Source organism: Engystomops pustulosus, chromosome 1 (genome assembly GCF_040894005.1).
Source record: "Engystomops pustulosus chromosome 1, aEngPut4.maternal, whole genome shotgun sequence".
NCBI lineage: Eukaryota > Metazoa > Chordata > Amphibia > Anura > Leptodactylidae > Engystomops > Engystomops pustulosus.
This window is the reverse complement of record NC_092411.1, coordinates 57,996,087-58,019,285: the sequence shown is the minus strand read 5'-3', so window position 1 is coordinate 58,019,285 and position 23,199 is coordinate 57,996,087. Positions and strand designations below refer to the sequence as shown.

The window sequence follows — 23,199 nt, the reverse complement described above, 5'->3', positions numbered from 1 at the left end:
TCCCTTCTGTGTGCCCAGCCTGTAAATTATTGGCACATGTGTGGTATTGCCGTACTCGGGACAACCCGCAGAATGATTTTTGGGGTGTTTGTCTGAAGTGGCATGGGTTGGGCACAGTATATGAGGCACTAAAATGACATTTTTGAGATAAAAACGCAATTTTTACTCTGCACCATTTACTTTGCATTCAATTTTGACCAGCGTGTCGGGGGTTAAAATGCTCACCACAACCACCGATAAATTCTTTGAGGGGTCTAGTTTCCGTAATGGTATCATTTATTGGGGGTTTCTATTGCACTGGCACCTCACGGGCCCTGCCAACATGACATGGCACTCCAAATCCAAACGTGTGAAAACGGAGCTGGAAAATCAAAATTTCACTCCTTCCGTTCTCATCCCTTCTGTGTGCCCAGCCTGTAAATTATTGGCACATGTGTGGTATTGCCGTACTCGGGACAACCCGCAGAATGATTTTTGGGGTGTTTGTCTGAAGTGGCATGGGTTGGGCACAGTATATGAGGCACTAAAATGACATTTTTGAGATAAAAACTCAATTTTTACTCTGCACCATTTACTTTGCATTCAATTTTGACCAGCGTGTCGGGGGTTAAAATGCTCACCACAACCACCGATAAATTCTTTGAGGGGTCTAGTTTCCGTAATGGTATCATTTATTGGGGGTTTCTATTGCACTGGCACCTCACGGGCCCTGCCAACATGACATGGCACTCCAAATCCAAACGTGTGAAAACGGAGATGGAAAATCAAAATTTCACTCCTTCTGTTCTCATCCCTTCTGTGTGCCCAGTCTGTAAATTATTGGCACATGTGTGGTATTGCCGTACTCGGGACAACCCGCAGAATGATTTTTGGGGTGTTTGTCTAAAGTGGCATGGGTTGGGCACAGTATATGAGGCACTAAAATGACATTTTTGAGATAAAAACGCAATTTTTACTCTGCACCATTTACTTTGCATAAAATTTTGACCAGCGTGTCGGGGGTTAAAATGCTCACCACAACCACCAATAAATTCTTTGAGGGGTCTAGTTTCCGAAATGGCGACATTTTGGGGGGTTTTCTATTGTACTTTTACTTCAGGGGCTCTTCAATTACACTGTGGCACCACAAAATATTTGCAGCCAAATTGGCCTTCCAAATTCCCAGTATCGCTAATTCTGTTCTGGACATCGCTGTGCGGGGAAACAGCAGCTGACATCCACATGTCTGGTATCGCCGTACTCGGAAGAAGCAGGGCAAGAAATTAGGAATATATATTTACCTCAAATTCCTTCTGAATGTATCCATTTTAGGGCTAAATTGGAAAGATTGAAATCCAAAATTGAAATTTCAAAATTTCCACTCCATTTTCATATGCTTCCGGAAAAATAATTAAAGGGTTAACAGACTTCTTAAATGCTGATTTGAATAGGTTGAGATGTTAGGTTCATAAAATGGTGTTACTTGTGGGGGTATATAGTACATAAGCCTTTATAGAGCACTTCCAAACTGAATTGATCACCAAAAAGTTCGCATTTTTCAAATTTCAAGAAAATCTGAGAAGTTGCTACTAAAACTTCAAACCTTCTCACATCCATAAAAAAAATGGAAACTTAAAACAAATAATGGATATAAAAAGAAGACCAATGGCAAAAGGTTTCTATCAAAAAAAATTTGTGGTATCACTTTTTGTCTAAAAAGTCTAACATTTGAAACTTTGAAAATAGTCATTTTTTTCAAATTTTTCCTAAATTTTTGAATTTTTACCCCCCAAAAAAGGAACGGATCACCGAAATGACACTACTAACATAAACTACAATGTCTCACGAGAAAACAATCTCAAAATCACAGAGATATCTTAAAGCGTTGAAAAGTTATTACCACAGGAAGAGACACTGGTCAAATTTCAAAAAAAAGTTGCGAGCCTTAACCTGCAAACAGGCTGCGTCCTTAAGGGGTTAAATCAACTAAATAATGGTTAAATAGTAAAGAGATTTGTGTTTTGCAGTGGTCAATTCAGAGTCCTGATCTAAACTCAGATAATCGAGATGCCAGGAAATGACAAGAAGATGAGTATGTACAGAGACCATCCATGAAATACTGAGAAACTCACAAATCAACAAGGAAGAAAGGTTCAAAATCTGAAAATATTCATAAATAAAACGCTGGATCTCAAAGAGTCTCCGAGGAATTAAAGGTGTTGTTCCCTCTTAGCACAGTCCAGCAAATAATTGACATTGTTTGTGTAAAGAAAAGTTATATTAATTTCTTATATAGTTTTCTATCAATTCTTCTTGGTTTTCTAGATCTCAAACTTGCTGTCACGCATTTGGAAGCTTCAGTGTTTACTTCCTATAGATAAAAACTGGTCCATGGTCACACAGGTACACAACTCGTTGGCATCACACAGCTCTGATTACACTATGTGTTACAACAAGCCGTGTACCAGTATGACATCGCATGAACATGGACCAGTGTTATTTATAGGACGTAAGAAATTAAGCTTCCTGACAGCAAGCAGAGATTTTAAAAACCGTAAAGAATTGATACAGAAAGTAAATTGAAAATTTGTATACCTTTTCATTACACAAACAATATACAGTAAATTATTTGCTGGAATGCATTTAAGGTTGGCAACCCCTTTAATGTTTTATTATAAAAAGGAGCATAAGAAAATAGACTTAAAGACTGATAAAGCAATATAGGATATTGAACAAAATATGAATGCATTATATATCCCAAGAGGAGTCAACCAATCAGTTACCAAATAGCTCCCGTGCTTAAAATATAATGGATAAATAAAAAAACATGTAACACAATAGACAAAAATCTGATGTAAGTATTTTACATCAGCTGCTGGTCCCTAGCTATTTGAAAAATCTAAATTACTGAAAAATGCTTTTATAGCAAATCCCCAAGCAAGAAAAAAAAGTTTGTAAAGAAATATTGCCTGCAATGGACAAATCACAGTATTTCAGACAGTGGCAGAAAGCCTCTTGTGGGTTATAGTCACAATTTTCCAGCAGAAGTGAGGTGGGGGTGGGGCTCTGAATATTAGACAATAATTAAAATGCAGATTTCAATCCTTTATCTATGGAAACCACTTGTTATAGTAGTTGGTTTCAGCTATATTTATTATTTAATGAGTTGATTAAAAACATCTGAAAGTTGATGAGATTCTTAAAAAAGGAGAAACATTCAAACTCAAATAATTAAAATAATTAATAAATGTACTAAAAACTATTTACTCACCATACAGTCGTATTCACTACATAGTCCGTGCAGCCGCATGTAGTATTTTTTCCTGAATCCACTTAGGTAGGTTCCGGTACAATATGCTCTCTAAAACATAAGTGAAATTAAAAAGGTAACAGACAGTAAATTGAAGACATGACTTAATAGCATCAACAACAAACTTTAAACAATATTTAAAGAACCACAAAGCTTAGCAATGCATACTCAGAAACTTATTGTAATACTATTCACAAAGGTAGAAGCAGACAGACAAGGAGGCCAATTGTAAATACATTTACATAATTTACATAACTTATAACAAAGATCAGACTTTATATCTGCTATTATCATTCCAACTACTGCCAATACATATTAAAGGGAGTTCACCAGCTCTCAAATCACTGCAGAATGATAAACTGCATATTGAGGGCACTTTAGGGCATTCTGTTTTTAAATTATCTTAATGTTTAGAGAAATTCAGTTTCAATATTTATGCAAATTATCTTCTCGTTACACCAGAAACATGTCTGCTTTTGCACCTGTTTTATCTTTTTTTATACTGCCCTGTACCATATCTTTTTACATAATAGTTGGAAACCCTTGCAGGAAAAAGATGTAAATATAAGAAAATGAGTGTAACAACAAAAACAGTTCCGCCTTGGTGCATTGATAAGTTAATTTGCATAAATCAACAAATATCTGGAAAGCAGGAAAGGTGTATATGAAAAGCATATGTGGGCACATTTATTAAGAATGTGGGAAACTGCACTAAAAGTGCTCAGCCTGTGTATATTGCTCGGTGCGCCGGATTCATTAAGAACGTCCACCAGAAATCATGAATCTGGTGCCTCCCTGCACAGGCCCGACAGAGTTCTCCAACTTTTTTGTGGTGCACCTTTAACATAGGTCAGTGATGGCAAACCTTTTAGAGACCGAGTGCCCAAACTACAACCAACACCCACTTATTTATCGCAAAGCGCCAACATAGAAATTTAATTTGTGATTTATACTCTCTGCTCTGTCACAGCTTTCATTCATGTCAGCATCCTGAGGACACTAATAAAGCAGAAAATAGAAAAAATTTGGATGACCATTGTAGCTTCCCCCCAGGGTCCCATAAACAGGAAGAATTGTCAGGGCCGGAGCAGGAGCTACAATCATAGTCCAGATCTGCCCCCCCCTTCCACACCTCCAGTAGTCCCAGGTAGCTCTGCCACGTTAAAAGAGCTCTGTGCACAGCAAGTCCTGAGCTGTCTGGGACTGTAGGAAGATACCTGGAGTTCTATCTGGTGATGGTCTGGGTGCCTACAGAAAGGGCTCCAAGTGCCACCTCCGACACCCGTGCCATAGGTTCGCCACTACTGACATAGGGCATGCAACAGACTTTGCATGTTAAATCAGGCGCACAGTCCGACTGAGCACCGGAACGTTCCCTAATTTGCGTTGCATGGTGTGACAAATTTGTGATGCAGACACTTCTTGCAATATACCAAATACCTGTGCAAGCAGTTTATACCTAAAAGAACGAGCAAAGTCCATCAGAAACCTGGCATAAAGCCCTTAGTAAATGTGCCCCATGAAGTTTCCCATACAATGTAGCTTTCACGTGTAGGTGAATTGTAGCTGGTAGATTCCCTTCATATCAATGTAGCAGGGTAGCTGTCATTTTCACTTGTTTTCTCTTGACAGTCCTTTAAGTAAAGCTGGACCAAAAATAACTGATCTCTGGTTAGCATTTAATATAAATTAGTTATCTCATAATTTATGGATTAGTATGGTCTGCATGAGCAAAGAATGGTATGCATCAGCGCTCTTGTTTATACATCAGGTCCCAAACAACTCTTTATAAATACACCTGACCTAATCGGGCAACTGGGAAGAGTTTAGCATTGAGAAATTATACCATTGGATCCAATTAACTTATAGTTCTGTCACGGTGTGTATTTTACTGTAATATTACAGCAGCATGACGCACACTTATTTTGCAGCAAATATAATGGAATCTGCAAAACAGACTCTGACTTAAAGGGAACCTGTCAGCAGATATTGACCTAATAAACCACTACCAGTATGTCATCAAGCAGCTGAACACCTTCTAAATCATGTCTATTTTGTGGCCCAGCTTAATGGCATCGTCCAGAAAATCATCTTTGAAATGACATGTAATTTTGTTGTATAAAGTCAAGGAGGCGGAGAGTTTAACACTGAAGTCAAGCTTTCCTGGCTTTAGAATGCCCTCTTCACTGTAATTGATGGTCCTGCATCCAAACACATCACTAACCAGATCTCCTGAAGTCTGGGGTGAGGAGAGATTGACCTCAATGCTGATCTCCCCGCCTTAATGGCTTTATACAACCAAATTACATCTCACCTCAAAGTTGATTTTCTGAATAATGGCACCACTCTGAGCCATGAAAGAAACATGATCTGGAAGTTGTTAATCTGCTTCACAACAAACTGGTAGTGGTTAATTAGGTTAATTTCATATTTGCCATACATAATCATATTAATAAAGATATAAACATATTTGGCGTCACTTACCCAGTGATTGTTTTGACACTTCTGCAGAGAGAAGGGGGTGTATCTGGACTTTTATTGCTTTAAAGTGCTCATTATCAAATATTTTATATTTATTATAGTAAAAAATCGAAATGTAAAAATAATATCACACAGTTGTAGTGGTTGATTTCCTCAATATAGTTTTTTGTGGTTTCGGTGCAATTGGAGGAGGTTGATTTCCAGGTTTGAAAGGAGGATGACAACCACTATTAGCAATTCCTAGACCCCCATTTTCAACAGGAAAGGGTGGTATTTGTGGAGGTGATATTGGACAGTGGTGGGGAAATTTTCCTGGCAAGTGGACAGACTCTCCATGGTGATGTACATCTTTGTTTTTCATTTCAGATCGGACATCACAGTCTGGACAGTAACCATGATATAGGACATTTTCACTAAAGCGCACACGTTCTCTTGTTGAAGTCTGATCTTTTTCTGGTCTATGTGTCATCAGCTGTCCAGTCGTTTTATCCATTTTGATGTTATGAATTGTACATCCGTCACCATTAGGAAGTTTGACAGGTCCCCCAGGCAAACCACCATTTCGAAGCAACACTCCATTATTCTTTCCACTGTTGGCTGAGTTAATTAACCTTTGTGTTTCTTCAAACTTCACGGGTGTTAACCGCGGAGGAGGTGGTGGTGGATTGGGCTTCCTGAGAACTGTCAGGACCGCTGATGGATGTGCAGGTGGGCTTATTAAGGGTGCATTGGCTCGAACTTTAACCTTGTCTAAGCTGGAAGCTGTAGTACTGCTGGAACTACTGTTCAAAGTGTCAGTTTTTGAGCTGTCTGTCATCTCATCTTCCAGCTGCAGGTCTGAAGTTAAAGTGTCAATTTGGTCAACCACCTGAAAGATATATACAACAATTAGTTTTTCAGAATAGCTAAAATAAGACATTTTTTATATAGGCTACATAGGCAACATTTTCAATACTTTTCTACATAAGAAGCTGATCTACCTCAACATTCAGGGTTAAGACACACAACATGGATATCTGTGACACAACTGACAGGTCTAGTTTAGAAGAGATATAACAAGGATGGTTTTTCAAAATTAAAAGATCACTGTTCTCACCTGTAATACCTGTGTAAGTGTATGCATGAATTCCATATTGCTTGCTGCTCCATATAAAGTTATACATCAAGGGGACGTAGAGGACGCAATCAAACCCGGGCTCTAGAAATTTGGGGGACCCATGAAGCACCCTTCCACATATGAGACTAGTCCTATAAATAATATTTTGTAGAAGTGACCCTCACAGATTTTTTGGCCCAGAAGCCTCATGCTATGACACTGCTCGCAAAACTGTAAGGCTGCAATCAGAAAAGTTTGATATAATCAATAAAAGCTAATAGTGTCTACAGAGTATCTTTCTATAATTGAGTAAAGGATTTTAGCCGGTGTCCAACCTGGGAAGCCATAGAATAGAGGTCGGGATAGAACCAAGTCCCGCGCTCCATTTATTTCCATGGGATTTACAGGACATCATACAGTACAGTACATTTTAGAAGCCTCATTCTGAATATGGAAGGTATGGGGAACTTGCAGTCCTAAATCCTTCTGACCAGCTGAGGTTCTAGAGATCTGACCCAGCAATGATTATTTTATATCCTGTTGTGTGAATAAATGCCTTTCACAACAAATTCAACTAGCAGTTAACAATGACCAAACTCTTCAAAATACATACATTTTTTTAAATAGCAAAGTATATCCTTAATTGAATGAGTTGAATTTATGCGCGAACTGAAACGCATGTTTGAATCCTTACAATAAAATTATTTGAACCTTCCAAAAATAAATATCATTTGCTTTTGTAACTGTATTCTGTGAGATGTGGGGCTCATTTATTAATATAGTTTTAGTAAGACTGAATAGATGTGCCAAATTGATCTCAGTAGCGCATGGTGGTTGAGAGAGAATTGATTTAACGCTGTAAAAACACTTATAAATGTCTCCCAAATTCTCTAACACAAACAAACTTTTACTCATATTTGATTCTGAATAATATTATAACATGTTATCAAAACCCCTGAAAGGCCACAAGGTAGAACACAACCACCAGGTGACCACATATAGACACATGCGCCACATCACCATGTTTTATGGAGAAGTCCATGTAGCAGATTGATTACAAACAACAAGCTGGCATAAATGTGTTTCATAACTTGCATTTTTTGTAGTAGAGACTTGTCCTGTATAGAGAAGGCTAAACCCTTAAGTCCTCTTCATACGTCTGTCTATCTAACCATCATATGTATGTCAAATCTAACTAACTATCTATCCAAGTGAGCACAATGTTGAAACTCCTAAGTAGGAGGTGCAGCGACCACAGGTCCTGGCCAGGTCTCCAATAGTCGAATGTAGAAACACATGCGGCACTGCATGAATCCAAGTTTTAAAATTAGATGAAATATATTGAAAATGTGATACAGGTGGTTCTATATAGCCATTATCTATCTATCTATCTATCTATCTATCTATCTATCTATCTATCTATCTATCTATCTATCTATCTATCTATCATCTCTATTATCTTACCCATCTCCTATCTATCTATATCATATATATCTCCTATCTGTCCATTTCTCTATATATTTCCGATCTACAAACAGCATATATTTAACTCTGGTGTAACACACTGCTGTCTGTCACTGCTGGTCTAGTATACAGAGGCTCAGTGTTCAGGATATGACAATCAATTTGCCATTCCAACTAAAATGGGGCACTTAAGGAAGGGACACAACCTAAGACCCACTACACATTGAACATTGTTTGAGGACATGTGCTACCAGTTTTTTCTACAGCTAGCACACATCCCCATTTACTTCTGGAATTTTGACCCCACCCCATGGTAACAGTTAAGAGGATGGAGGCCTCATTACAAGTTTTACCTTGGGGCCTAGAGGACTTTAGTTACACCATTGGCTGGTAACTTATCTGCTGTGACTCAGTTCTCCATCTTTCTTCCTGCATAGAATGCCTATGCAATCTGACATTTCAATGAGCTTCTTCTTCCCTTTCTCTGTCTATCTTTTGGTCTCTGTCTCTCTCTTTCTTTCCCTGTCTTTCTCTCTGTCTGTCTTAGTCTGTCTCTCTCTATTTGTCTCCGTCTGTAGCTCTGTCCCTCTCTATCTTTCTCTCTCTCTCTTTGTCTCTATCTCTTTGTCTCTCTGTCTCTCTCTGTCTCCTTTTCTCTCTATTTGTCTCTCTCTTTCAATCTTTCTCCTTATCACCTCACACATATGCTGTCTTATGATCATTGCCTATAGTAACCAATCAAAGCTCAGAGCTCATATTAATGACCTGAGGTAAAATAAAAGCTGAGCTCTGATTTGGTTGGTAACTGCTACAGAAGCAGCAGACAATGGGTCCTGTATATGGTGGTTAAAAAATGTATTTTGGAAAGCACATGGGGAAAATTTTGATTCAAAACCTAGTCTATGACGCCCCTTTATAGGAGACATACATGCATACACACACGTACACTCAGCTTTATATATTAGATTTAAGAAGTTCAATTTTTTTCTTCTAATTAAAATTGAATGTGTTGAAACTGAGAGAATGTTCTAAGCAGAGAAGATATAACGAGACACATGGGGCTGCTCTTTTGCACTTAAGAAATTAAGAAACAATCATGAGAAAATGAAGCAGTGTCAGTAATAAAATAAATCTTTTGTCTGTCTTGGTAATTAAAAATCATTACTAAAATGGAGAACCCACTTTTTCTTAGACAAATCCTACGCTGTTGTGGTATTATGAGAGAGAAAGTTGCCATGGAGGAAACAAAAGCATTGTCTCATTAGTAGGTATAAATGTAGCATGCACAAATGTAACTTATTGTAATGTTTTGCCATGTATCTCCACACTATACAGCATTCTACTCTGATACGTACAATTGTAAAAGATTTATCAGACGTGTCTGAGAGCAGAACTGTGCTAGTTGCTCATGGCAACCTATCAGAGCTCAGTTTATATTTTCCCACAGCTGTTTATAAAATTAAAGCTAAGCTCTGATTGGTTTCCATTGGCAACTAGAACAGTTTTACCTCAGAAACCTATGATAAATTTCCCCCATTATGTATCTCAAAGTTTACCTTCACCCTACATTTGTTCTTAATTTTCTAAACAAAGGTGACATGGTTTCGTGCTACTCAATTTTGCCATTTTAGTGGCATGCAAATTCAATAAAAAACAGAAGAGGAGCAAAGCCCTTTTCACATTAAATGGGCACACAGACAATGTTGTACTATCCACAGACATGCATGAAAGTTTACAGACTCCAGACTCCAAGACCAAGGGTTGTCACAATTGTCATAGTAGTTCTAGTGTTTACTATGGACCTGCTGAGTCTGATGAAGGGCTATCACTCTTAACATTGATGTGTTGAGTTTTCTGTCCTTGTGTTACAATTTCATCAGCAACCTGGAAAGTGACCTATTTATTCACTTTGTAAAAGTTCTTAAGGCCTGTACATTTACCACCAAGGACTGGCCACAAGGATCGCAAAGATTGCCAATGACATTAATGAAACAACAAAATTCTCAAGATTCTGAATGATAAAATTCTTCTAGTTGAAGCAAAGGTCATTAGAGTCCGTATAATGCATTATTGTAGGCATTATAGTAATTGCTTAAACAGGGAGTCTTTGACCTACAAATTGTATGTCATCAAAGAACACAAGTTAACAAATTAGGCAGTAAAATCTGGGATCACAGGAATTAGCATTACAAAAGCAATGTACTTAAAGAATATATGCCCACTGCTGCTCTAATGATGGGCTTCATTACTGACATAATATATGGGTTACACTTACTTATTACATCAGAAGGTCATATGGATGTAGTAAACATGACTTTTATTCCCAGGATTCCTTCATGTTTATTTATTACCACAGATCTTGTAAATTATAAGGTTACTTCTAGAGAATTAAGAAGCTGATAAATGTAATTGCGGAGGTATAAATGATAGATTAATTAATCCGCTAATGGCTCCATAATTCTTCTATTCAAGTTTTTCTTACTTTACCTTTTTTAATCCCTATTTAATTCATTCTCTATTCTCTTTCTTTCATTTCATTTTCTCGTCTCTGTCTCATTTTCTTTCATTTTTTCTCGCTCTCCATCTCTTACATTGTCTTCTTTTCATTTTCTTAACTTTCTTCTCCTTGTTTCATCCACCCCTTTATATTCCCATGTATTCTCTTCTCTTTCTCTCATTCATTATTTCCCCACTTCTCTTTCATTCTCTCTATTTCTCTTTCATTTGATTCTCCTTCTCTCTATCTTTTTTTTCTCAGTTTCTCTCTTTCTTTACTTCTCCTATTGCTTGCTGTGATAAAAATAAATTGGAACATCTCAAAGTAGGTGTAACCCAAAATTATGAGCATGAGTGAATGAAAATGAGTGACATTTTTAATTCTATTTTTTCTTTATATAGCGCACACAGATTACGCAGCGCTGTACAATGCATATCAAGTTGGTCCCTGTCCCCCATGGGGCTCACAATCGAAACAACCTGGAGGAAACTGGAGGACCCGGAGGAAACCCACGCAAACACGGAGAGAACATACAAACTCTTTGCAGATGTTGACCTGGGTTGGATTCGAACCCAGGACCCCAGTGCTGCAAGGCAGAAGTGCAACTCACTCAGCCACTGTGCCACCCTTCTATATTTATAAGTTTAACATATAGCATGGTAGTTCTATAAAAACTCCATAAATATAACACCTTAAATTTTCCAGAATAGTAAAGTTACAACTGTATAACATATATAGTGGTAAGAGAAATATCACATAGCTGTAGAATAGTAGAAGCCGGTAAGTGTCTAAGTGACACTTGGGTCCAGACTAGTGTAGAGTAGTTTTAATGCTGGGCATCAGAAACTAAGTGCAACCTCTTTCCCAAAAGTATTCTACTGGATACATTGTTTTTCAGTGATAGAGAAGTAATAGATTTTTTTTAGATAGGGTAAGTTCTCTTTTGCTATATAACTTGACCACTTGTCTTGATTTCTTTCAAAAAAAGAACTTTGATGACTTGTACAAATAAAAGCTGTGGGTTACAGTAGCAGATATGGTATCGCATATTGCAATGAAGGAGTAGTCCTTAGGAGAAGCTGAGAGACATCTTGTGTTGCCAATGTGTATTAATAGTGAGTTGGCTGAGGTGTAAAATCCATGGATATCAGCACCCTCAGCACAATATACCAGAAATACTACAGACCAGGCCAATACTACAGTCACTTAGGCCAAACACAATGTAGCTAATGGAGAAGCTAAAATGTGGTTTTAATTTAAAGAGGACCTGTCATGAGCAATTGGCCTAATAAATCACTACCAGTATTTTGTCAAACAGCTTAATACCTTCTAGTTTTTGTTTCTTTCATGGTTAAGTGTGGTGACATCATCTAGAAGCTACGTGAGGACATATTTTCTACATAAGAAATGTTACGTCTTGGCCAAACACCTGGGAACCTCAGAAAAGGATGGAAACACCACGGAAATGGACAGGAAACAGCAGGGGCAGCATGCATGGATGCCTCTGAGGCTGCTTAATCGCACCATTATGCCAAAATTATGGGCAACAGCATGGCCATGACAGAGTGACCGAATGAGGCTAGATAGCATCTAAAACATGCAATAATTGACCCTGACACTATAGGGGACGGCATGCAGAGGCAGCGGCAGCAGTGGCAGGCTAGAGAGTCTCATGGCGACATACCCTAAATGGACTCAGGTTTCACCAAAGGAGGTGAAATGATTTCCTATGTGAACAAAAGGTTGACGGTATATTTAGTCGATAACACAGCATGGTGGCGACATAGTGACCAAGTTCCATAACGTATCTGGTGAAACACCCTAAAAATGAGCCTGACACAGCTCTTTTGATAAGGGGACAACATGTGGAGGCAGCCATGGAGACGACTTGCATGATTAAGAGCGACCGTATGGGGCATTCATATTGCGCTGCTATGATTGCAACTTCGGGTCTCCAGCATGGCGGCGACAGATGGGCCGAGTTCCACTATGTATCTGGTGAAACACCTGAAAATTCTGCCTGACACAGCTCGTTTGATAAGGGGACGATGTATGGAGGCAGTGAACTAGTAGTAGATTAAAGGTGCTGCAGTTAAAACTATGTTAGTTGGATCTTGAGATGGAGCTGGCGCTCCGCTGCCAGGCGAGCTTTCGCCAATCCAAGTCCCTGTCTCTAGGCTACTCCCCAAACAGCACTTCTAAGAACCTTTTGTATAAGATCAAGTGTAGTAGCGTTCTTATAAGTTTAGGATATGGCGGGTGAGGGGAATGTAAACAGATGCGCAAGAAGCGCTGAAATAATATTGGTAAATGATAAAAGTTTGCCAGTATATTTTGTGGATTACACAGCAGGGTGGCGACAAAGTTAACAAGTTTGATGTGGAAGCCATGAAAACAACCCAAAATTCTGCCTGACACAGCTCTTTTGATAAGGGGACGATGTATGGAGGCAGTGAACTAGTAGTAGATTAAAGGTGCTGCAGTTAAAACTATGTTAGTCGGATCTTGAGATGGAACTGGCGCTCCGCTGCCAGGCGAGCTTTCGCCAATCCAAGCCCCTGTCTCTAGGCTACTCCCCAAACAGCACTTCTAAGAACCTTTTGTATAAGATCAAGTGTAGTAGCGTTCTTATAAGTTTGGGATATGGCGGGTGAGGGGAATGTAAACAGATGCGCAAGAAGCGCTGAAATAATATCGGTAAATGATAAAAGTTTGCCAGTATATTTTGTGGATTACACAGCAGGGTGGCGACAAAGTTAACAAGTTTGATGTGGAATGCCCTGTAATAGCTCCTGGGCGGTGTGCCTTTTATCGCCTAGGCTCAGCAGTTTGAGCACCGCCTGCTGTCGCTTAGCGACGGCACTGCTGCTGTGCCTAGAGCTACCGACTGATGGCGCCATGCCCACGGATGGTAATTCGGAGGAGGAGGAGGTGGAGGAGGGGTGGGAGGAGGAGGAGGTATAGTAGGCCTTTGAGACCTGGACCGAGGTAGGCCCCGCAATCCTCTGCGTCGGCAGTATATGACCAGCCCCATGGTCAGACTCGGTCCCAGCCTCCACCAAGTTAAGTGTAGTAGCGTTCTTATAAGTTTGGGATATGGCGGGTGAGGGGAATGTAAACAGATGCGCAAGTAGCGCTGAAATAATATCCGTAAATGGTAAAAGTTTGCCAGTATATTTTGCGGATTACACAGCAGGGTGGCGACAAAGTTAACAACTTTGATGTGGAATCCATGAAAACAACCCAAATTTCTGCCTGACACACCTCGTTTGATAAGGGGACGATGTATGGAGGCAGCTATATGGACGACTTTTGGAGGTAGCAATTGAGACAACGTGTGGAGGCTGCTATGGAGACAATTTAATTTGGATAGTGCCTGTATGTGGCAGTCCAAAAAAGTTTTCAAACCAAAGGAGCAGGTAGGTGGCCCTCCAGAAAAATGAAATAGATTGAGTGCCTATAAGTGGCAGTCCAAAAAAGTTTTCAAACCAGAGGAGCAGGTAGGTGGCCCTCCAGAAAAATGAAATAGATTGAGTGCCTGTATGTGGCAGTCCAAAAAAGTTTTCAAACCAGAGGAGCAGGTAGGTGGCCCTCCAGAAAAATGAAATAGATTAAGTGCCTGTATGTGGCAGTCCAAAAAAGTTTTCAAACCAGAGGAGCAGGTAGGTGGCCCTCCAGAAAAATGAAATAGATTGAGTGCCTGTATGTGGCAGTCCAAAAAAGGTTTCAAACCAGAGGAGCAGGTAGGTGGCCCTCCAGAAAAATTGAATAGATTGAGTGCCTGTATGTGGCAGTCCAAAAAAGTTTTCAAACCAGAGGAGCAGGTAGGTGGCCCTCCAGAAAAATGAAATAGATTGAGTGCCTGTATGTGGCAGTCCAAAAAAGTTTTCAAACCAGAGGAGCAGGTAGGTGGCCCTCCAGAAAATGAAATAGATTGAGTGCCTGTATGTGGCAGTCCAAAAAAGTTTTCAAACCAGAGGAGCAGGTAGGTGGCCCTCCAGAAAAATGAAATAGATTGAGTGCCTGTATGTGGCAGTCCAAAAAAGTTTTCAAACCAGAGGAGCAGGTAGGTGGCCCTCCAGAAAAATTGAATAGATTGAGTGCCTGTATGTGGCAGTCCAAAAAAGTTTTCAAACCAGAGGAGCAGGTAGATGGCCCTCCAGAAAAATGAAATAGATTGAGTGCCTGTATGTGGCAGTCCAAAAAAGTTTTCAAACCAGAGGAGCAGGTAGGTGGCCCTCCAGAAAAATTGAATAGATTGAGTGCCTGTATGTGGCACTCCCAAAAATTGTTTAAAACAGAGGACCGGGTAGGTGGCCCTCCAGAAAAATTAAATGCATAAAGTACTATAGCTAGAGCCAGTGGGCCCTGTCAAAAAATCGCCAGTTTCCTCTGCTTTAGTGTACAAAGAGGAGGAGAAGGAGGAAAATGAGGAGGAGGAGTGCATAAATTATTCAGGTTGAGCTTCCTTCACCTGGTGGAGATTGGAAATTATGAGAAATCCAGGCTTTATTCATCTTAATAAGCGTCAGCCTGTCAGCGCTGTCAGTCGACAGGCGTGTACGCTTATCGGTGATGATGCCACCAGCTGCACTGAAAACCCGCTCGGACAACACGCTAGCGGCAGGGAAGCCAAGAACCTCCAATGCGTACAGCGCCAGTTCGTGCCACATGTCCAGCTTTGAAACCCAGTAGTTGTAGGGAGCTGTGTGATCATTTAGGACGATGGTATGGTCAGCTACGTACTCCCTCACCATCTTTCTGTAAAGATCAGCCCTACTCTGCCGAGACTGGGGACAGGTGACAGTGTCTTGCTGGGGTGACATAAAGCTGGCAAAAGCCTTGTAAAGCGTACCCTTGCCAGTGCTGGACAAGCTGCCTGCTCGCCTACTCTCCCTCGCTACTTGTCCCGCAGAACTACGCACTCTGCCGCTAGCGCTGTCAGAAGGGAAATACTGTTTCAGCTTGTGCACCAGGGCCTGCTGGTATTCATGCATTCTCACACTCCTTTCCTCTCCAGGGATGAGAGTGGAAAGATTACCGTGGGTCCAGGAGAGTGAATACCCAGTAATCGGTGCTGGAATAAATTCTTTGAACGCGAGGGTCACGGGATAGGCAGCCCAGCATGAAATCTGCCATATGCACCAGAGTACCAACGCGTAAGAATTCACTCCCCTCACTGGCCTGACTGTCCATTTCCTCCTCCTCCAACTCCTCCAACTCCTCTTCTTCTGCCCATACACGCTGAACAGTGAAGGACTGAACAATGGTCCCCTCTTGTGTCTCGCCAACATTCTCCTCCTCTTCCTCCTCCTCCACCTCCACCTCCTCCGATATGCGCTGAGAAACAGACCTAAGGGTGCTTTGGCTATCAACAAGGGAATGTTCTTCCCCCGTCTCTTGTGACAAGCGCAAAGCTTCCGACTTCATGCTGATCAGAGAGTTTTTCAACAGGCCAAGCAGCGGGATGGTGAGGCTGATGATGGCGGCATCGCCACTGACCATCTGTGTTGACTCCTCGAAGTTACCCAGCACCTGACAGATATCAGACATCCACGTCCACTCCTCATTGTAGACTTGAGGAAGCTGACTGACCTGACTACCAGTTCTGGTGGAAGTTGACATCTGGCAGTCTACAATCGCTCTGCGCTGCTGGTAAACTCTGGATAACATGGTTAATGTTGAATTCCACCTTGTGGGCACATCGCACAACAGTCGGTGAGCGGGCAGTTGGAGGCGGCGCTGCGCTGCCCTGAGAGTGGCAGCATCTGTGCTGGACTTCCTGAAATGCGCACAGATGCGGCGCACCTTCGTGATCAAATCAGACAGATTGGGGTATGTCTTGAGGAAACGCTGAACTATCAGATTTAACACATGGGCCAGGCATGGCACATGTGTCAGTCTGCCGAGTTGCAGAGCCGCCACCAGATTACGGCCGTTGTCACACACAACCATGCCTGGCTTCAGGTTCAGCGGTGCCAGCCACAGATCAGTCTGCGCCGTGATGCCCTGTAATAGTTCTTGGGCGGTGTGCCTTTTATCGCCTAGGCTCAGCAGTTTGAGCACCGCCTGCTGTCGCTTAGCGACGGCACTGCTGCTGTGCCTAGAGCTAGCGACTGATGGCGCCATGCCCATGGATGGTAGTTCGGAGGAGGAGGTGGAGGAGGGGTGGGAGGAGGAGGAGGCATAGTAGGCCTGAAAGACCTGGACCGAGGTAGGCCCCGCAATCCTCGGCGTCGGCAGTATATGACCAGCCGCAGGGTCAGACTCGGTCCCAGCCTCTACCAAGGGTACCACGTCATGCTGGGTGGAGTGCAGAGTCTCCTGGCTTGTGATTGGCTCTGTTTCTGGCCGCCAAAAAGCAAAACGGCGGGAGCTGCCATTTTCTCGAGCCGGCGAAGTATTCGTCCGAGCAACGAGCAGTTTCGAGTACGCTAATGCTCGAACGAGCATCAAGCTCGGACGAGTATGTTCGCTCATCTCCAGTTATTATGTTTTAATACATTTAAAAAAAATTAAAACCTTGTGTACGATAAATAAAACATTTGTTTTACCATATTCTGGCTCTAACAACCTTCTCATACTTAAGCATATGGAGCTGTGTAAGGTGTAATTTTTTGCGAAAATGAGCTGATGTTTTCATTGCTACTATTTTGAGGACTGTGTGACCTTTTGATCAATTTTTATAAAAAATTTTAAGCAATGCAAAATGCTGGATTGCAGTATATGAAGAATTTGCACACTATTACACATCTTCAAAACTGACAGGTCCTGGAGTCTTACAAAGACTCCAGGTTGTCATGGCAATTGATTGTCTCTCCCTGATGATGACACAGGTAGTGACTATCAAATCCTAGATGGAGGTGCATACTCACCACCGAGTTATGACTGCCATCGGAGGCTTCACTGGCCTGCTGCAATAAACAGCAAACACTAGGTCTGTATAAAGAAGAACCGAGGTGACAGATCCTTAAGACAGTTATTAAATTTTGGAAACACCTTTCAAATGAATTAATAGCAACAGGATATTATACCAAAAAATGAATGTAATTGTGCAAAGTGGATATTACTTGCAACATAGACTCTTCAATGACAAGAAATACTGTCTTCTTCTAGTTACATAAACAATTGCTATTTCAAATCCATTTGTATTTTATCTTATCTAGCTTAAAGAAACATTCTCAAAATATTAATGTCTTCTTTGGCTCTTCTTTACGAAGAAACAAATGGTACAATATTCACATGGCTGATAGGTTCCTCATTTGAAAGTTATTGCGAGGTAATGACATGCAAGCATTGTTCCATTCTTCATGGTAATCTGACTATTGTGTGTCACTATTCTAGTACAGACAGTAGATAATATTTCATCATAATTTGGCAGGGAAAGCAAAATTGAAGGCTTATAAGGTTGTGCAAAATAAACCATAGGAAGCTCCCCTGCATGTACAGATATTTACAGTACAGTAAACACATTATAAAAGATTACATTCAAAAGATCCTTAATCAGATTTCTGAGCATATGATGCTAATTAGTAATGGACTCTTCAGCCTTTTTTAATGAATGGGAATTAGGTCTTTATTTGGGTTGTTCAATGACGGCATTGTCCACAAAATAGTGGGATCTACATTCATCTCCAGAATTTGTGTTACCCCAAAACTCCTGTCTTGCCTTGCTCTGATCACTGGGAATGAAATTCAGACTGTATGGGGCATATTTATCAGTACCCCTGCTCTGAAATAATCTGAAATAATTGCAAATTCTAGCCTATTGCTAACACTAGTGAGCACGAAACGGCCCGTCGCCGTATGGCTCCAGTGTTCCCCCTGTACCACACCGTTTGCTGAATAATAAGAAGTAGTTCCACAGGTCCGGTGAGTGCCGCCTCTTCTTTTCTCTATTTGCATGCAGGGCAATCATACACTGGTGCAAGAGCGCCAGCATATGAGAAATGTCACCCTCTGTGTATATTTTACTACTTTTATGAAGATTCTCAAAACAGATGAGATCATTTGTTCAAGCTGTTTAGAATTTTTTTCTTACTTACATGGCATGGAATATTTAAAGCATGGCCTCGGACAGCTATTAAGATGGAAAGATACAAAGTTTTAGATTTTTGAATGTAGGCAGTGAAAAATTAAAACGCAAAATTGAAAAAGGGGCTTGGTGAGAAGGGGTTTCCGTTGGACGCATTTCCGGCGGGTCTCCCGAATATTTCCGATTTGCCCTGAATCGCACAGGGGTTTTTGGCATATGCGATTGGATTTTGGCGCATCGTCGCCGGCTTGCATGTGACAGAAATCGGGTAGCGTGGCTGTCAGATAACCCGACTGATTCGGACAAACCACGTTTTTTACTATTCAAATTGTGTCGCAAGATCAGCACTCATATGCACCAGGAAGAAGAAGGTGAACTCCAGAGGACCTGAGGGGGGAAGCGACACATGCAGGAAATCGGGCACAAGCTGTAAGTGAATCGCGGCAGCTCCGAATCCTCGTTGGACATTCTGGATCGGCGGCGTCAACAGGACGGGTAAGTAAATGTGCCCCATTGTCTTCAAAGTGAAATTAATCAAAATAGTGCTTGATTTATTCCTAATAATTTATTAATGAGAAAGAGGAAATTGACATTAATTAATAATAGAACCAAATAGCACAACAAGTCTGGTTTTGGTGATTACACACACTTATTGATTACATGTTGATTATTTCATCTTGCCACCTTTCGGTCCCATGTTACCAGTGTACCCATGTTACCAGCTGTGGTCGTGTGCACCCTGGTTACGGTGATCAAAGGACATCTACCACCAGGATCAAGGATTTTGACCCAAGCACACTTACATCCTGGTATGTACCTCCTCTGATCTGCTCTTCTCTAAGCTTCTTATGCCGTTTTTTTAAAAAAGGATTTAAAAAGTATGAAAACAAGCCTGAGGGGCTCTTGGCTCACTAGGTGTTAAAGGACACCTCCCCCCTCTGGCTCTTTTGCATAATTTTTAACACCCTTTTTTCTTAAAAACAAGGGCAAAAGGAGCTACAAGAGGAGAGGACCCTGCCAGAGGGAGCACATCGTCGTGCTTGGTTTACAATCCTTCATCCTGGGGGTAGTATGTTGTAGAGAAATGCACTGTAATTCCCAACATATAATAATCATTATTTCTATCCATTAAGCCATTCCTTTAAAATTCCCATCCTGATTAGTATGCTAATCAATCATGGGTATGCTCATAGCACCTGGTGCATTGCTATTCCCGCCTTCATCAGATAAGAAGGAGATTTGTCTTGTGTAAAGCACTGTGCAAAACTGGAGGGAGAGGGAAGTGGTTTAGGATGAGATGAAATGGTTGCTGAGGACATGACCTCGGTGCATCAACTGCCTTATTAGCACATGGATTAAGCTAGAAATATCTTGGAATTACATGGTGAAAAGAAATAATGAAGGTGTATTGTAAAATGTGAATATATTGGTGTTTAATATTCTCTGTATGATGATGGCAGCAAAGTATTGTATGAAGAGAAAAAAAAGTCACAAAACCTATATAAAATAATGTATCATCCGACTAGACAAAGGTTTAGATGTCTCACAAAGAAAAGTGTGTTACAGATGACCGCCACTATCCAAAGTAATCATACTGTATGTAATAAGAAATCATTCTTTCAGTACTAGCTGGACACCTTTCCAATATTCTTAAAATGTATATCATCCTTTTACTCTAAAATGCAGTCACTATTTTTTCGATTAAATTTTATTATCTGCAAGATGATTTTATTTTAATTAGACAGTACATATACCTTAATGCAGTGCTTGTAAAGTGCTATAAATGTCACTCAGAACATAGGATTTTAATTAATACTCTGCTAAGTTATTCAAGCATGAATGCATTTAAGCAGCAGGTTAATAAGTGTTCCTACCATTGCTTCAATCAAATATGCATGTAAATACAGGAACACTATATTAATTGAAAATGCACAGGCCCAGACTGTGTACTAATCCAGCAACAAACAATAGTCCTAATACTTGATTCCTCTATGTAGGCTTTAATTTTTCATTTTTTAAAAGGGACAATGATTCACCATCAATAACCAACAAACTGGGGATAGAATAATAGCCTTGACTCTATCCTTATGTTTTAAAGGTATGTCTACCCTTAGGCTTCATTCACACGACTGTATGAAAATGCCTATATGCATGACCATATTGCCCATCATGTCGTACCGTAAGAGAGCTGTATAAAAATATAGATCATGTCCTATTTTCTCCAGTATTTCCATTTTGTATGCCTCGTAGAAGTCTATGGGAATGTATAAAATATGGGTTGGATGTGCACCGTATGCAGCCGTATATACCTGCAGTAACCAGAACCAGTGGGAGGTGCTTTCTATCAGTCAGCCAATAGTCAGCCAGCCATCATTTGCCAGCCCATAGTATTTTATGTAGATACGGTGACATACGTGCATATATGGATGGAAATCGTCATGTATATAGGGATTCATACAGCATGCAAAAAGAGGACTAGAGAAATCACATGTTCATGTGAATGCAGCCTTACCTTATATTTAATTTTGTTAAGGACTTTAGAAAATCTACCATCACAATCAAGCATGATAAACCACAGACGTATAGGCACTGTGAATTTGGGAATATTCTAATATTTGTTACCCATGGCCTCATGACCTCATTGTTTTAAAATTATGCTAATCAGCCAGAAAGGCTATGGGCGTGTTATCAGAGCCCCTCTGTGCTGCAGATTCATAGGCTGCTACATTTTGAAGAAACACTTCCCTCCTCCTACTATGTGCTCACTGCTGCGAAGATACAGGAAGTGCAGGGAGGAGGATGAGACTGATATCTGCTGCTGCAGTGTAAAATAGCTTGTGAAGACTCTGTAGAAAGCTCTGTAACACGCCCATAGCCGTTCTGGCTTGTTAATATAATTGTAAAAGCTTAATTTAGAAAGAAGGATTCAATTAATAACAAATATGAGAATATTACCAAAGTCACAGTGCCTGGATCTATGAGTAATTGTCCCTGGTTTAATACACCTGACTCTGATGCTAGATTTTCTTTACGACCCCTAGTTAAAGATGGACGCCACTGCCCACTGTGACCTCTGGTGAAGCTTTCTGGACACTTTACTATAGTCCCAGACTGCAATGATCAGCTGTAAAGTGTCTGTAATGAAGTTTATTGATAATCCTTGGTCCAATTACAGCAAAAGATTTTTAAACTCCAATTGTCACTGGGGGAAAAAAATTTGTCTGGCTATAATATTATAAACTGTATAGTTTTGACATACATACAAATTCAACTTAAGAACAAACCTACAGAACCTATCTTGTATGTAACCTGCGGACTGCCTAGACTTGCAAATAATTGATAGCCTACGACTATGGCCCCGTAGCTGGCTGCCCACTTCTGAACACTTATTGATTTGAAATACCAAAATCCGGTTTTGGCACAAATATCTAGAACTATTTAGGAATGTTGAGTAGGAACATATCAATAAAATCAATAAAATCAGAATTTTAAAAGAAATCCTGGTGATAGAATATTCTATAAAGCACAACCCTACTTGTGGCCCAAATTTGGAAGAAAACAATTCCTCACAGACATCTTATATCTGTTTATTCATATGGATAATTCATTGATGCTGCACATACTGTAATTTTGGACTATTAGTTTTTGGATCCTGCTTACATGTTCCCCAGAAGCAAGAGATTCTCTACTACCTATATTGCAGTAATTGGGTAGTTGTAAGGGTTATATCTATTTTTCTATCATCTATTTTCGATATTATGTAAAATATCTTTCTTGTAATGAATTACAACAAATCAATGAGTCACTGCCATGGCTTCCAAACAACAAAATATGCTTTATCTGTTCAGACAAATGTTCAACTGAATATTAGATTTTTTTAGTGGGTAGAATGAGCAACATGGCAAACTGAACCACCAGAAATCTGTTCATTGCTAAATTTAGTAAAGTCAAACATTGCTGTTCTAATAAGAAGGAAATGTATTATCCACATGTATTATCCACATCCAGTCACTTTAGCCAAACCAATGGATGTTTTTGGAATTATACAGTTTCCTTTTTCTTTCCTTTTACCTGGACCATTTGTGATGCTCTGTGCACCGCACGTAATCTGTATGCGCTATATAAATAAAGAATTATTATTATTATTATTCAGTGGCTTCATCCTGCCTTTATACAACAACCGAAGAACTATGTTCTAGTCTTTGTTGATGCACAAATCGCAGAGATCTTTTTTTCCCTCACGGATCATGAGATTGACCCAGTTATCAAATATGGATCTATCTTTATGTACTGTACTATTGGATCTAGCAAGGCCCAAATTAGTCCTTTAAGTAAAA

At 40.3% G+C, this 23,199-nt stretch overlaps 1 protein-coding gene across 1 annotated transcript in view; it reads right to left on the bottom strand.

Annotated features, from left to right (window-relative positions):
• The window catches only part of PRR16 (proline rich 16), a 249,956-nt gene that overhangs the window by 93,574 nt on the left and 133,183 nt on the right, over window positions 1-23,199 (bottom strand). Inside the window, exons 2-3 of the mRNA XM_072141160.1 lie at window positions 5,774-6,638; window positions 3,251-3,340 (exon numbers count right to left, since the gene is read on the bottom strand). Of these exons, the coding sequence (XP_071997261.1) occupies window positions 5,898-6,638 (741 nt within the window). The 3' untranslated portion in view covers window positions 3,251-3,340; window positions 5,774-5,897. The remainder of the gene's footprint in view (window positions 1-3,250; window positions 3,341-5,773; window positions 6,639-23,199) is intronic.